This window comes from Typopeltis vanoorti, chromosome 3, assembly GCF_054136105.1.
Source record: "Typopeltis vanoorti isolate ZY-2024b chromosome 3, IOZ_Tvanoo_1.0, whole genome shotgun sequence".
Taxonomy (NCBI): domain Eukaryota; kingdom Metazoa; phylum Arthropoda; class Arachnida; order Uropygi; family Thelyphonidae; genus Typopeltis; species Typopeltis vanoorti.
In genome coordinates, this window is record NC_143551.1 from 106,231,891 (window position 1) to 106,249,405 (window position 17,515).

Below are 17,515 nucleotides of genomic sequence, written 5' to 3' on the forward strand. Positions count from 1 at the left end.
AGCCATTACAGCCAAAGTGAACTCTAAATTTTTGATTTTGTTAATTGATATAATTGAAAAGAAAATGAATATATTTTATTATTATGATTTCTAAAACTGCCATGAACAATCCCACCATACAGTTCCATATTTTCCCTCACAGCTCAGTATAATGTGTTCTTTAATCTTTAATTGTACTCAATTATTTATTTTTATAGTGATTAAAAATCTTATATAATTTTGTACAATTTTGACATTTTTCAGTTTTTGCAAGACATTCTTGATGCCCTGTTTTCCATGTTTTCTACAGGAGATGGGAATTCTACATCCCACTCTGGCTTGGTCTTTAAAGTTTTGGTATATATTTAGTCCTTTAATTATTTTCACTTACAGATAAGTTCCATGTTTAATAAAGTATAATGTAAAAACTTGTATCAGTATTTTTGTTACTGTTGGATTTACTACCACTGTTTTCTTTGTTTAATATTTTGAATTACTTTCAACCTTCTAAAAGAAGCTTATCTTTGTTTTTTTATGCATATGCCATTAGGCTGCCATAAATTCTGTTTTAGCTACTATAAGTGGACTAGATATGATCTACAGTATTTGAAATGTTTATGCATTGAACATGATATTTAAAAAAGCAAATTTTAATTTGCTTTTTAAAATTTTAAAGAAATTAAATATCTTTAATTTCTTTTAAATTAATTTTTGTCATTATTCCTATTTAGGTAATTCTGAAAGTAAATGCCTCCATTGTGATAACTCCTCATCCAGAAGGAGATACATTAGTGAAGATAGTTTGAAGACTTATTTTCATAGGTCATTTACTCAACATAACTCTTTAACCACAAGTCTGATAGAGCAGGACTATAGAGAGGATGCTACAGAACTTCAAATTCAATCTGTTTGATATCCATTGAAGTGAATAAAATTGAAGGGTGTTCATTTTGAAAATGAAGAAGCAGAGGTGATGAAATGATTCCAAAAACAATCTGAAGAGTTTCACTGTGGTCTGTTTGGAAACCTTATTACTCAGCAGAGAGAATGCATTGAAAGGGAGAGAAAATGTTTTGAGAAATAGTATATTAAAACAAGACATCAAACTATCTTTTGTTTTATATTTGACTGCCATATTTATGGGGTGAAAAGCTATCACAATGGAAACTTTACTGTCAGAATGTCCTTCACAGAAAGATAAAATGTGATTTATTCTTTCACTTCATTTTCCATTAAGCCTTGTATGCACATGCAACTACTGGTCAATACCTATTCATCTTCAGATCAGTTAACTCCCTCCTCCTCCTCTTTCATTTGAGAAACATATCAATAGTTTTTTTTTTCCTTAACTGCCTCCCACATATGGAACAGATATGCTATAACTTTTGCATCCACTTTTGCGTGAGTGATATGTGTTAAAATGGTACATGACCAACATTATGTATATTTTAATTTACTATTATTTATTTCTTTATTTTGATAATTTGCATTGTTTTTTTTTAAAATTGGATTTTAAGTTAAATTATGCTTTATGCAAATTTAAATGCACTTTTTTTGTCCCTGAAGTAAAATGGGATGACTTTTATTAATTCAGATATGTTGAATACAGATAATTTCCAAATTTCTATATGGCCCGTTGTTTTTAAAGAAACATTCAAACCAAGTTAGGAACATTATTATTATTATTATTATTACTGGACACCTCCAGAGAGTCCACAGACCCATTGAGGGAGGGCACCTACTCTACATCTCTCTCTCTCTCTCTTTCTGTTTCCACCACTCAAATCCACTAACTACAACTAACCGCAACTGTACCAACGCCATCTACCATCCACCACCACTAGTATTTCCACAGACAATCACAAACATCCATGCCCACGACAGGATTTGAACCCACAGCCTTTTGGCTGGAGAAGAGATACACTAAGCACTTGGCCAACAAGGCCAGCATTATTATGTTATAAATTATTGCTCTCACTCTGTTCTATATAAAAAGTATTTTTTTTTAAAAAGAAAGAAAGAGAGAAAATTAATTTAAAATAATTATAAAATCAAAGGTTCAATAATAAACATACACAATTAGATGTCAGGAAATGATATTCCTTGTAGTGCCTCTAAGTTTGCAAGATGATTTAAGCAAATCTTGAGGTCTTTTACATGATCCTTACCTACATAGAACTGATGTCATGTCCATTTCTCATTTGAGGAATAGTTATTCAAAAAAAGATTAACATTTAATCAATTATGTGCATTCAAATCCTATTCTTTAGAAGAGAACGTAGCATTGACATTCAAAGGGCCATGAGACTGAATGATTCAACTCCAGCACGCCAGCTAGAGAAGATGTGATTAAGATGTATTATGAAGTTTTAATGGTGAAAATAAGCTACTTTGATAGTTATTTGCTTTATACATACTGAATATTGTATTCACTGTTCTTATACCTTAATATGTTCTTATACCTTAATATAAATAGATGCATTTTTGATTCAATTAATCTTGGAAGATCGGAATCTTGCTCGATTGGAAATGCAACCTCTATTATCCCATGTTATAATCCTCCTGTTTTACATGTTTTCAATATATGTGCCAATTCTCGAGAACACAATCCCCTGCATATAACAAGAGTTACCTGTATTCCTTATTAATGTGTAGCCAAAAGACATTAGTCTATGCTGGTCATATTTAGTTTTGAGATTGCCATCTGAAGCCAGTTCTAATAGTCCTCCTGACTATAAAAGGTTCTTTGGCATTGCTTCATCACTGAAGTTAATTGGGTTTTTATTATTATTACATGACACCTCCATGGATTCATCATAGGAGGGTACTCCACTCTATGTAACTCACGTTATCTCTACTTTATCCTCCGCCTACTGCTAACAAAAATGACACTACTACCATCCGCATGCATTGCCATCTACTACCACCAACAGCACTTTTTGTCTGTAAATTGCGAGTTTTTTCATCTGTATGCAAGATGAAAAACTGAAATTTCTGGAAGAAAACACCCTGCCACCTCTGTATAAGATTGGCTAATTCACATTCAGTTAAAAAAGATTCCTCTCATCATCATGAAAATCGAACTTGGGTCTTTTTCCAATCAAATGGCTCAGTTTCCTGTTGTTCTTCTAATTATACTATGGCGGCACTTTTAATCTGATCAAAATTGTTGTCCATTTCAGGGAAATACTTGCAAAGATTTTTCTGCAAATTTTTCAAATTCTGCCTTATTACTTTCAGCATATCATTATCAATTTCATTAGTCAACTTTGTTACTAACTTGTGGAGAGATGAAAGTGTGTCTAATTTACCACAGTTGGGTTGCTTTTGGCACAACTGCATTCACTTTGAAATTTAATTTAGTATAGCTTTGTTTTACGCATGAATTATGAAAATGACTGTGTTAAAGTAAAACTTCAGTTCAATATAAACCAAAATAATCACTCGACATTTCAACTTTCACATTAAGGTTATCTGGAGTATACTCAATATAAAAAAACAAGCTACACTACAATCTACATGGTATGCTAAAGTTGCATTAATTTGGTCAACTGTTAAAACTACTGGCCTTACCTCTGGTGGGAAAAACCCTTACTACATCAATGCTAGAGTCCTGTTATTGTTATCTATTGGGTTACAAAAAATAAATTAAACTAGAGAACAAGTAGCTCTCATATAATACACATAAATTAGAACAAAACAGTATGGATGGTGAACAGTAAGAGCTGAAATTATTGCACAGAGTCCTAAAGTCAGGGTTTGCTGGAAAACTTGAACTTAAGTAGGCTGAATGTGTGCATCCAAATTCTTGGGATTTTTATGCCACCATGATTGTTAAGATTAGGATTGTTGATCAAAATTTCACAGGCTTCTTTAAATTTACGTTCATACCAGGTTTTTGTATGATGTAAAGAATGGGTACGTTTCCAATGAATTTGGAAATGTACCCATAATAATTATGTCATTATTATGTAGGGTATTAAATTATGGTCATGATCTGAAAAGCCTGCTTCACCAAAATTGTTAATTTTGACGTGTCGTTTGTGTTCTTTTTTATGGATAGGAATTGTATTCAGTTTCACCAATATAAGTTAAGTTACAGGTGCAATAGATGCAATATACTCCAATGGCAAGGTTGGGAGAGGATTCTTAGAGGAGTTAAATGTGTTTTTTTAATTTTATAGGTGGTTTAAAAGTAGCATTAAGATTATAATGGTATAGAATTCTATTTATTTTTTCTGATAACCCTTTAATATATGGGATAACTATGGATTTATCATAATCTATATTATATGTATTTTTTTTTATGAAGTTTTATGAAGAACTTTATTGATAGTATTTTTGAAGTTCTTCATTGATATTTCGAATTTGAAAGTTTTTCATTCATTTTTTTCTATTTTAAAAATATATAAGTTTAAAAGTTTTTTTTTTTGTTCATACTGCTTAGTTCTAATTTATATGTTTACTTACATGAGAGTATGTTGCTCTCTAGCTTAATTTATTTTTTGTAACCAAATAGATAATAATAATAACATGACTCTGGTGTTAATGTAGTAAGGGTTTTTCCCACCAGAGGTCAGATCAGTAGTTTTTAACAGTTGACCAAATTAATATAACTTTAGAATACCATGTAGATTGTAGTAGCTTGTTTTTTTGTGTGTGTGTATACATATATATATATATATATATATGTGTAGGAATTATTTTTACCTTGGGTATAAATATGTTAAAGATACCAAGTAATTTTAAACCTGGTTTTACTCCATTTCCCAAGTAAACAAACAGACTAAAAGTCAAGTTTGCGCCTGCAATTGATGCAAGTCTAACTGATCCCACAGGTAGTGCAGGACCAGGGCAACTCGTGGCAAAGGTGGAACAAGCTCCGATCACTAATCTTAATATTTACCCTTAATGCCAAAACACATCTCCAAGAAGGGGATATATGATGTTTTGTATTAAAGGCAAGAGGCCACTACCCAGACCGGTTTCGACCTTTATTGAGGTCTCGTCAGTGGGAGCTAGGCTAGAAATACCAAGATTTAGTCATACCGAGCTTGTAAATATTTCGCCAAAACAAGTTACCATAAGGTGTTTTAACCTTATTAAATAAAAATCTCTGGAGGCCCCTTGCCTTTAATACAAAACATCATATATCCCCTTCTTGGAGATGTGTTTTGGCATTAAGGGTAAATATTAAGATTAGTGATCGGAGCTTGTTCCACCTTTGCCACGAGTTGCCCTGGTCCTGCACTACCTGTGGGATCAGTTAGACTTGCATCAATTGCAGGCGCAAACTTGACTTTTAGTCTGTTTGTTTACTTGGGAAATGGAGTAAAACCAGGTTTAAAATTACTTGGTATCTTTAACATATTTATACCCAAGGTAAAAATAATTCCTACATTTATTTATATCTCCTCCAGAGATTTTTATTTAATAAGGTTAAAACACCTTATGGTAACTTGTTTTGGCGAAATATTTACAAGCTCGGTATGACTAAATCTTGGTATTTCTAGCCTAGCTCCCACTGACGAGACCTCAATAAAGGTCGAAACCGGTCTGGGTAGTGGCCCCTTGCCTTTAATACAAAACATCATATATCCCCTTCTTGGAGATGTGTTTTGGCATTAAGGGTAAATATTAAGATTAGTGATCGGAGCTTGTTCCACCTTTGCCACGAGTTGCCCTGGTCCTGCACTACCTGTGGGATCAGTTAGACTTGCATCCATTGCAGGCGCAAACTTGACTTTTAGTCTGTTTGTTTACTTGGGAAATGGAGTAAAACCAGGTTTAAAATTACTTGGTATCTTTAACATATATATATATATATATGTATACCCCAGATGATGACCTTAATGTGAAGGTCAAAATGTTGAGTGATTTTGGTTTATATTAAACTGAAGTTTTATTTTAACACAGTAGCTGTTTCCGTAATTTGTATAATTAAAGTTAATTTAGGAATTTTCCATATGAAAGCCAATGAACTTCGTTATGAACACTGTCTTTTTCATTGCACAGTTTCGAAAAAAAAGTTACTCCTTGAAAGGGGTAGCGTTTCATGAAATTTATAATTTTAATGCCTTCATTTGGCACTTTTTTTTTTAAGGTCTGCATGCATATGTGTATCAGCACCTCTGTATATAGTATGTTGATTTTTGCTTATTGGTGCAACAGCTTGGATGCATGCAACAAGTCCTTTTTTGAGGACTTGTTGCATGCTCATGATCTGAGAAGATCTTCTTCTTCTACAGCTTCTCCCACTTAAGTGGGGTCACTGTTTGTTATGAGTCTCCTCCACACCTTCCTGTCTTGGGCTGTCACCACATCCAAGTTCTTCATCTTCAAGTCCTCTTCTACCAGCTTCCTCCATCTCTTCTTTGGCTGCCCACGCTTCCGCCTTCCTTGCACATCCATCTGCATGACCCTTCTTCCCACATATTCGTCCTCCCTCCTCATCACATGACCAAACCATCTCAACCTTGCCTCCTGTATTTTCGCTCCTAAGTTCGTAACTTTCACTGTTCCCCTGACATAGTCATTTCTCAGATGATCCTTTCTGGTCACATCGCACATCCACCTAAGCATTCTCATCTCTGCTACTTCCATCCTGCTGATGTTATTTTTCCTCAGGGCCACATTTTCTATAGCATATGTCATAGCTGGCCTCACTACTGTCCTATAAATTTTGCCTTTCAGATTGATCGGTACCCTCTTATCGCATAACACTCCAGCCATCTCCCTCCAGTTCCTCCAACCCGCTTGTATCCTGCATCCCACTTCCTTCTCAGCTCCTCCATCTTCTTCCACTGTTGAACCTAAGTATCTAAAGTCTCTCACCTTCCTGGTGACATTTCCTTCCAGCTCCAGATCTGTCTCCTGGCCACCGCCCACTGCGCAACACATATACTCTGTCTTACTTCTGCTCAGTCTCATACCTCTCTCTTCCAGTACTTTTCTCCATCTTTCCAGTTTAGTTTCCACTTCTTCTCTTGAATCTACATACAGCAAGATGTCATCTGCATACAACATTGTCCAAGGTGCATCTTCTCTCACCTCCTCTGTTATCACCTCCATCACAATATTAAACAGAAATGGACTTAATGCTGACCCTTGATGCAAGCCAACTGTTACTTGAAAACTTTCTGTCTGTCCCAAACAGGTCCGAACACTTGTCTTCACATTTCTGTACATTTTCTCGCACCAACCTCACATATTTCTCCGGCTCATTCTTCTCCCTCAGACACCTCCAGACTTCTTGCCTTGGCACTCTATCGTATGCTTTCTCCATATCAATAAATACCAGATGTAGCTCCCTTTGTTTCTCTCGATATTTTTCCATCATCTGTCGTAACCCAAAGATAGCATCTGTTGTTGATCTACCAGGCATGAAGCCAAATTGTTCCTTTGCAATCTCCACCTCCTCCCTCAATCTACCATCAAGAACCCTTTCTAGGATCTTCATTGTGTGGGACATCAACTTTATTCCTCTGTAATTTTTACAGTCTTGTGCATCCCCTTTACCCTTGTAGATGGGAACAAGAGTACTCTCCCTCCATTCCTTGGGTATATTTTCCTGTGGGCAAACTTTCATCAACAGGTCCCACAGCAGGTCAGTTCCCTCTTCCCCCAGTGCCTTCCATGCCTCCACTGGAATTCTGTCGGGCCCACCACTTTTCCATTCCTCATCCTCTTCATGGCCTCCGTCACTTCCATTCTACTGATGTTCTGCACCATCCCCTCAGAAGGCTGCCCATCTCCTCTGTGAGTCCTTGCATTTTCCTCATTCAAAAGTCCCTCAAAGTATATTTTCCATCTGTTTCTTATGTCCACATCCCTCCATAATACTCTTCCTTCAGCATCTTTGATCTGTCTCACATGTAAGATGTCCTTAGCTGCTTTATTTCTACATTTCGCTAGTTGGTAAATTTTCCTCTGTCCTTCATTTGTTTCTAATTGATCATACAGATCTTGATATGCCATGGCCTTCGCCTGTGCCACAACTCTCTTGGCTTCTTGCTTTCTCTCTTTGTACACCTCTCTGTCCTCTTCCATTCTTGACTCATCCCGCTTCTGCTTTGCCTTCCTCTTAGCTGTCACTGCCACTTGTACATCATTATTCCACCACCAACCCTCCTTCTGCTCTCTAATCTTTCCAGATGTCTCACCAAGCACCTCGATTGCACAAGCTCAGGATTACTTTTGAATTATGTTTCCACCAATCTTGTACACTTTCCAGTCCATCCGAAATCCTCTCTAACACTCTCTCCCTAAAACGATTCCTCACACTCTCCTCTTTTAAGCGAAACCACTTAATTGTCTTCATCCCATGGCAACCAGAAGTTCTTATCTTCGATCTTATTTTAAAGTCTGCTCACAGCAGTCGGTGTTGTTGTGCTACTTGATCTGTTGGAATTACTTTACAATTTGTCACAACCTTAAGATGTTTTCTTCTAGTCAAAATGTAGTCAATTTGTGAGCTGTTGTTACCACTTCTAAATGTTATCAAATGTTCTTCTCTCTTGAAGAAAAACGAGTTCACAATTGCCAGATCAAACGCTACTGCAAAGTCCACAACCCTCTCTCCTTCGTGGTTCATCATTCCCACTCCATGGCCACCATGTGCCCTTTCACAATCTCTATTCTGTCTTCCTATGTGCCCGTTCAAGTCTCCTCCGACAATCACCATCTCGTTTTCTTCCAATTCCCTCATTTCTTCATCTAACACGTTCCAGAACTCATCTCTTTTTCCTCTGCTGTACTACCAACTTGCAGGGCATATACACATAATATGACCACCCGCTCTTCTCCAAGACCCAATTTCATTCGCATGATCCTGTCGTTCCTTCTACCCACGTCCAGTACTTCACCCTTCATTCTGCCACACATCACAATTCTTACACCATTTCTTCCCTCGTTATTCGCTCCAGAGTAGAACAATTTATATCCATCTCCCAGTTCCTTTGCCTTTCCCCCTTTCCACCTTGTCTCCTGCACACATAAAATGTCCAACTTCCTCTTCTTCATCATGTCTGCCACCTCTCTTCCCCTTCCAGTCATGCTTCCAACATTCAGTGTTCCCATTCGCAACATCCTCTCCACCTGCTGGGCTCGCTTCTTTAACCACATCCGCCCTTGATGCGGTAGTCTTCCTCCACTTCTCACAGCTGTAGGGCGATGTGGCTGCGCATCGCTTAAGGGGTACGCCCTAGCCCTTATCATTTTCTCTTCGACTCATAATCATGATCTGAGAAGATCATGCCCTCAAAAAAGGACTTATGCATGTTATTCTCCCATCCATGGTTATTCCAATGCATTGACTCCAATTTATTTTCTTGAATAAAGTCAGCAATAAATTTAAAACTTGCTTCTGCAGTTGTACATCCTGGCATATATGTTGGCAACATAAAAGTTCATTGTTTATGTTTTTTATTTATTTTTTATTCATATTTGACAAACACTAAAAGCTTTTCAAAATATTCAATATCATTTACACACTTCATAATCTTGAAGTGCGTAATAGTGTCTCTGCTGGATATCTGACAATAACATTTGCTTTACGTTTTGGCCCATTTCTGTTACTCGGCAATGAACTGCATTATTTTTGAGGTGAATACAATCTATAATTTTGCTTGCCTTATCTCCAATCCTTACTTGTGCCATTATTTTGGCTGTGGGTTTTAATAATGTTTTGCTACATTCACCTGCTCCATATTTCACTATGAAGAATGTCCCCATCATGTGAATCTTCCTATACTTTCATATTTTCATATTCCATAAAACCACATATTAATTTTTGGGAATATTTTTAAATCTTTATATCTGTTTTTGAAAAATTCTAAAGTGGATCAGGTTTTTCTTTTTCCTGGCTCTTTGTTTGGTTTCAAAATAGCACTTCAGGGTTGATGGTTTCTTACTTTCATTTGTGAAAGTTTCATAACAAATAGCAGATTAGGTTCTATTTCATTGCCATTCTATGAAAATCCAGATTTTAGAACTTTATGTACTTATATGTTATTCCTTTTTTTTTATAGCTGACTTTTTTTTAAGAAACTTAAAAATGCCTCACACTCATTGTTTCCATTATATACTTATGATCTCAATACGTCGATATGTTCTTTTTTCACAATTACCATAATCATTTTCATTTCTTTCAATTTTCTATTTCATGTTTTAAACATCCCAATTTTATCCAGTGATTCATATGAAAGCATTTAAGAAAAACAAAAGAGATATTAATTAAATATTTTCATGTTAATTATTAGTAGGTAGCACTTCAAAGATTTGTTAATAACCTATAACACAACTGCTAAAAACAACACATGTATACACTTGCCACATAAACATGATTAAATAGGTAAATGCAGTTACAATTTAAGATACAAAAGATTCTGAAATTTAGCAGAGAATTCTACTATATGGTTTGATCACTATCTGAATTTAAACTTTTAAAGGAAAAAGGGGTGCTTAAGAGTCAAAACTGTATAACTAGGAGGAGACCTCCACTTTTAAAGAATGTGGAGAACCAACTGGGGCTTCTGATCTAATGTCCAATCCTTACCTTCTCGTGGTACACCCTGTTAAGTATCTACCTGGATACTGAACGAATGAGGATGGGCTGGCAATTAGAGATTTAGCCAATTAAATTGTATTTTTATTGGCTTAAACCATTACTCAAAATGATGGTACAACATGATAGAATTTTATGCTGGCTGGGGCATTGCTTGGTTAAACAAGGCCCTTGTTTTTATTAGGGAACCAGTATGGACAGTGAAAATTCGGCCACTGTAACAAGTCGCAGAATGTTCCAACTCAGCATCAACAGAGTTCACATTTGGTACTATCAATGTAAGAAGCATCAATGGAAAAGAAATGAAACTAGCAGAAGAATTGGATAAGTACCAGATCATCATAATAGGTGAGACTGAAAAAAGAAGACCAAAATTGGTGAGATTTTCTAAGTGACAAATACAAAATGTATTCAGACGATAACAATCAGGGAAAAGAAGTAGCCATAGTATTCAGCACTAAATATGTGGATAATCTTTTTGAATGGCAGGCAGTATCAAGTAGTGATGTGGTCAAATATCAGATTGGGGAACTGGACAATGAAGCTTATTTGTGCTTATGGTCCCACAGAAGGTTCTACTAAGGTGGAAACGGAAGAATTTTTTGAGGATACCTGTTTGCCTAAAACTAACTTTACACACCTTGAAATATAGGAAGTTTGCAGCCTAGCTTACAATGGATAGAGAAGATTTGTTAACATCTACATTGAATAATATAAAAACTTCATTCATTGTCATTATAATGCAAGTCACTACTGGCAGACCTTGCTCTGGATACTTTTTCACACAGGATTAAGACTGATTTGCTGGAAGAAGACTGTTTGCTGCATTTTGTAGTTTGTATGTTATTTTTAGAATCAGCATTGGCTATAAAGCAATCCTATAACTTCAGTAAGTATCATTATCATCATCAAATTCCTGCCATGTACCCTCAAGGGGTGTACAGGATATGATAGTACTACATGAAAAAATTACATCATTACTAACTTCCTATCTACAATTTTCCTCCAAATCAGTCTGTTACTTGTCAAGACTCCAACATTATCAGATCTTATATTTCTATCCTTTAAGACACTTTGCACTGTATGAATCCACCTATATCTCGGTCTTCTTCTGGGTCATTTTCCTGCCAACCTGGCAGAGAACACTTGTTTTGCTAATCTTTCCTCTCCCATTCTATTTAAGTGACCATACCACCTGAGATTAGCTCTGCTAACGCATTCCTGGATGCTGACAATGTCAAGTTCTTTCCTAATATCCTCGTTTTTAATATGATATTGCCATTGATACCATCTGTTCACGCCTCTAATCTTTCTCAGGACTCTCCTATCTGCGGTCTCTAGTCTTTGGTCAAGTGTTTTACTTCTGACCCAGCTCTCCGATCCATAAGTTAAAATTGGTTTGAACACTGTCTTGTATACAGCTAATTTAGTATTCTGACTAATTTCTCTCTTATTCCATATGAATTTATTCAATTGAATTCCTACCATACCAGCTTTGTTGATTCTGTTGTCTATTTCCATATTTAATTTACCATCTTCACTAAAAATCGTGCCTGAGTAACTGAAATGTTATACTTGTTCCAAAGGTTTTTTTTCACAACACAGTTGACATTTTCAATGATTCTGCCTATTTTCATTGTCATTGTCTTTTTAATGCTGACCTTCATACCATATCTATTACAACAGTTATTCAATTTAGTCATGGAATCTTGCAGACTTGTAGCAGATTTATTTAGAAGTATAACATTGTCTGCATAAAGCAAAGAGCTGACATTAACATCTCCAATTTTGATATCATGTTTAATACCACTTTCCTTCATAATGTGATCCATATAGATAATGAATAACAGAGGGGATAATGTACATCCTTGTCTCACACCAGATTTAACATTAAACCATCTTCCTGTACTTCCTTCAATTCTAGCTGCTGACTTACAACTCAAATAAAGGCTAAGTATTGCTTGATATAATGCCCTATTGATACCATATAACTGTAGTGTATTGAATAGCTTCTCTCTTGGCACCTTGTCATATGCGTTTTCCAAATTGACAAAACTTAAATACAGATCTTTGTTATATTCCCATGCTTTCTCAGCTATTTGTTGTAAAGTGAAAATCTGATCCTGACAACCTCTATTTTACCTGAATCCAGCTTGTTCTTCACCCAGCTTTTCTTCCGCAATTCTTCTCAATTGTTTCTCAAGTATACTTGCATAGATCTTGCCAGGAACACTTAGTAGGGAAATACCCCTGAATTCTCACATTCAGTTTTATTTCCCTTTTTATATATGGGTACTATGAGAGCTCTACTCCAATCATTGGGAATTCGTCCCTCTGTCCAGGCTTCCTGAATTATGCAGTGCAGCCACTGTAAGACTTTTATACCACCATACTTCAGCATTTCTAGTCAAATATCATCTACTCCTGCTGCCTTTCCACATTTTAAGCCTTTGATGGCTTTTTCTACTTCAAGTATAGATATGTATTCCTGACTGCATGCCTGGTCAGTGTTTTTTACCACTGTGCTGTCATCACTGCTTGTTTCATTTAGTAGTTTTTCAAAGCAATTACTCCATACTTCAAGGATATCTTTTTCTCCTGTTTTCATGTCACCTTTATCATCTCTAACTCCTTTTACAGCACTCTCTCTCCTCCATTCCTAAGCTTCTTCAACAAACTCCCGAATATTTTGCCACCTTCTTGATATTTATTTTCTATATTCTTGCCAAAGTCCTCCCATGACTTTTGTTTAGCTAGTTTTACACAGTGTTTAGCATTCTTGCATTTGTCTCTATATTCTCTAAGAGCACAAGCTGACTTATTTGACAGGAACTTTTGATATACTTTCTTCTTTTCCTTCACTGCCTCTTTAACTTCCTGTGTCCACCAGGGAGTTCTGATTTTTCTATCCTTGTAGACAACCTCACCACATGCCTCTCTGGCTGAATCAATCAATGCTTTCTTCAGAGTTTGCCACTGAATCTCCGAGTTTTGATTCCTGTTCTCAAACTCTTTCATTTTTTCTTCAATAATCTTTTTATTGAACAATAAACACCAAGAAGGAGTAGCACTTATATTAAAACCAAAGGTTCAAAACTCTCTATTGTCCTACAATCCTATCTCGCCTAGGATAATTAAAGCAAGATTTAAAACATCAATCGGATCACTAACTAAATCCAGCGAATAATAACAACTTTGTATATTCATTATGTTCTCTAGTGTTTATATTTTGAACTACTACTATCACAGTATAAACACCAGAGCCTTTCATTAGGTCTTTCTTGTCTTTTTTTTTTGTTGTTGTTGTTGTTGTTGGATTTCTTATTTGATTATCCTTTTTAGCTTCTCTCATCTAAGAAAGTTCCACTTGCATCAAACTATCTATTGATCTCCATCTAGATTTTTTCCTAATTATATTTATGTCAAATTCCTTCTTTGTCAAACTTCCATTGCCATTTTGATTTGCTGACCATCTATTTTAAATTAGCTCTCTTGTTCAAAGGGGACTGAAAGTATTCTTCTCTATGTAACCAAGGTAGATTGCATCATTAGATTCCAGTGCTAAAACTAAGAAGTCTAAAATGCTTATGGAATTTTTATATTCTGTTTAGTGTACTCCACATCATGGTGGCCAGAAGATGCTTGTGGCATTGTGGAACAGCAAATCCTTTGTTCCATTTTCATGTTGATAGAACCATTAATGTTGAGGGATTTAACTGACATAAACTATTGATTGGAGGAAGTTATTTAGGAGTTGAATTAACAGGCAAGAGTCGAAGTGTAGCATCCATGTGCCTGGGAGGTAAGGCCAAGCCTCTGTGGTACTTAGCACCACTAGGTGAGTAATGAGTTTCTTTGTCTTGTGTAATATCATCATTTTGCTTATTGGCAGCTTGAAGTGCTAAAAACGGTTTAGTCTTCAGAGCATACCTTCTTCTTTCATAATGCAATATGAGTGAAGTTTTCAGGGTTTTACCAGATATCATGGGGAAGACCCAACATTTTTTTTTTCTCTACTAACACACAATTTAAAATAGTTAATCCTCAGACAAGCTATTGCTTTGGCAATGCTTGGAAGACTTTGAGGTCAGCACCAGCAAATAATCATTGTACTCATGTTCTACTAGGTGTGCCTGGAGGATGTTTGAGTAATAGTAGTATGTGTGTGTATGGAGGGATGAATTATGATTTTGCATAGAAATTGGATAAAATTCCATGTATATGGCTGGCACCAGGAAGGAGCATTGGAAATACTACTGCATGACAACTACCAATGGGAATTGATTGGACTCTGTGAAACCAGATGGACTGGAAAAGGAGAATTCTGCCATGGACAGTACAAAATCTTAACTTCGCAGGGAGGACAATAAACACCAAGAAGGAGTAGCACTTATATTAAAACCAAAGGCTCAAAACTCTCTATTGTCCTACAATCCTATCTCGCCTATGATAATTAAAGCAAGATTTAAAACATCAATCGGATCACTAACTAAGAATATTATTCAAGTATACTCACCAACTTTGACATCATCAGAAGAAGACATTGAGGAGTTCTATATAGATTTGCAAAAAGCAGTACAACAGACATCAAGTCAAGATCTCCTAATTGTAATGGGGGACTTAAACGCAAGAGTAATCGGAAAGTTCGGGTATGGAGAAAGCAATGAACATGGCGAAAGACCGCTACACTTCTTCTCAAATAATAGACTAACAATAACCAACACTCTCTTTAAACATCCAAAACTTCAAAGAAAATGGACATGGATATCACCAGACAGACAAACCAAGAATATGATACACTATATTATTGTAAACCAAAGATGGAAATCAAGTATCGTAAACTGCAGCTCCTTCTCTGCAGATTGTGGATCAGACCATAAGCTAGTATTAGCAAACCTAAGAATAAAGTTAAAATCTGGAAGCACTTTTAGAGTCAAAAGGAGACTGAATGTAAAAAACTACAAGGCAACAATATTCTAAGAAAATATCAACTAGAACTTGATAAAAACCTGAAGGAACTACCAAAACAGAATATAAACGTCGAAGAACATTGGTGCAAATTAAAGGAAATAATATTAAATTTGGCAGAAAAAACAATAGGTTACACAGAAAGAGGAAGTAAAAAGGATTGGATCTCGAATGAAGTAAAAAGGTTAAGATCAAAGGAAAAGCATAAAACTAAAACAGAACTAACAGAGATGAATATAATAGATTAACCAGAGAAATTAGAAAACTAGTTAAAAGAGACAAGAATAACTGAGTAGAAGAAAAATGCAAAATGGCAGAAAAGCTATCAGAAGAAAATAACCTTCAATCATTATATAAACAAATAGACCAAATTAGTAAGACACGGACAACAAAAATTATAATGATCAAAAACAAAGAGGGACAACTAATTGAAAGTAAAACAAAAAGAATGGCCAGATGGGAAGAATACTTCAAAGATTTTTATAATAAAAACAGCTCCCAGGATATTACGATTCCAGCCGCTGACATGGAAGAGGAAACAAATATCTTTACCAAAGAAATAATAGCACACAGCATAGAAAAACTCAAAACTAGGAAAACACCTGGCATTGATCACATACATGCAGAATTCTTAAAAGCAGGAAAGGAACAACTTTTGGAACCATTAAAAACATTATTTGAAAGGATCTACAAAAACGAAGCAGTGCCTATTGATTGGACCAAATCAGTCATAACTCCTATATACAAAAAAAAGGAGATAAAACAGAATGCAATAATTACAGAGGCATTAGCCTCCTCAGTATTCCAAGTAAGGTTTTTACGAAAGTACTCCAAAAACAAATTAAGCCATATATATAGAACTAGCACTAGGAGAAGAACAAGCCAGTTTCAGACCAGGGCAAAGCACAATTGATCAACTATTCATCTTAAGACAGCTAATAGAAAAGACACTAGATTACAACCAAAGTTGCTACATAAATTTCATAGACTTTCATCAGGCATTTGATTCAATCCTTAGAAGAGAACTATGGAAAACCACGGAAGAATTTGGAATTCCCAACAAAACCATAAGAATAATAAAGAATCTGTATGAGAAATCTGAAAGTGCAGTACAAATGGAGGACACCTTAACCAACTGGTTTCACACAGAGAGCGGAGTAAGACAGGGATGCAATCTGTCACCAGACCTGTTCAATCTTACACTGGAAGAAGCAACCAATAAGGCCTTAAACAATGAAGACTCAGGAATCAAAATATTTGGGAAAAATGTGACAAATTTAAAATTTGCAGACGACATTGCATTACTTCCAAGCACAGAAGAAAATCTACAGCGAATTTCTGAGGAAATAAAGGAGGAGTGTATAAAATCTGGATTAAACATAAATATAGACAAAACAAAAATTATGCAAATAGGAAAAAGAAATACCAATCTGAAAATTGAAATTAATAGTAAGAATCTAGAGCAGATAGAAAACTTCACCTACCTTGGAGAAGTTATTGAGTACAATGGTGAAATTATAAAAGATATAAACAGACAAATCAGTCAAGCATCTCAAACTTTTGGATGACTTAATAAAATATGGAATTCAAGAGACATCAAACAAGTAACAAAAGTAAGAATCTATGAAACAATGGTCCTTCCAATACTCCTCTATGGAAGTGAATGTGGAATCTCAAAAAGGCTGAAGAGAAAAAAATATTAGTTACTGAAATGGGTTGGCTAAGAAGATTACTTGGAGTATCTCTGCTGGATCGACTAAGAAACAAAGACATAAGGAAAGCACTGAAACAAGAAATAACAATAATAGACAAAATCCAAGAAAGAAGACTGCAATGGTTTGGCCATGGGAACAGAATGGGAACAGAAATACTACCATCTAAAACCCTGAATACAACAATAGAAGGTAAAAGATCCAAAGGACGGCCCAGAATTAGATGGATAGACAAAATAAAAGAGGACCTGAAAACCAAATCACAACAAGCGACACCAAACTGGACAATTGT

General features: G+C 35.6%; 1 protein-coding gene across 2 annotated transcripts in view; it reads left to right on the forward strand.

Annotated features, from left to right (window-relative positions):
• spg (dedicator of cytokinesis spg) overlaps positions 1-17,515 on the forward strand; it is an 869,351-nt gene that overhangs the window by 372,305 nt on the left and 479,531 nt on the right. For both annotated transcript variants that reach the window (XM_090390789.1, XM_090390790.1), the window contains one exon: positions 244-336. In XM_090390789.1, coding sequence (XP_090246915.1) covers positions 244-336 — 93 coding nt within the window. The remainder of the gene's footprint in view (positions 1-243; positions 337-17,515) is intronic.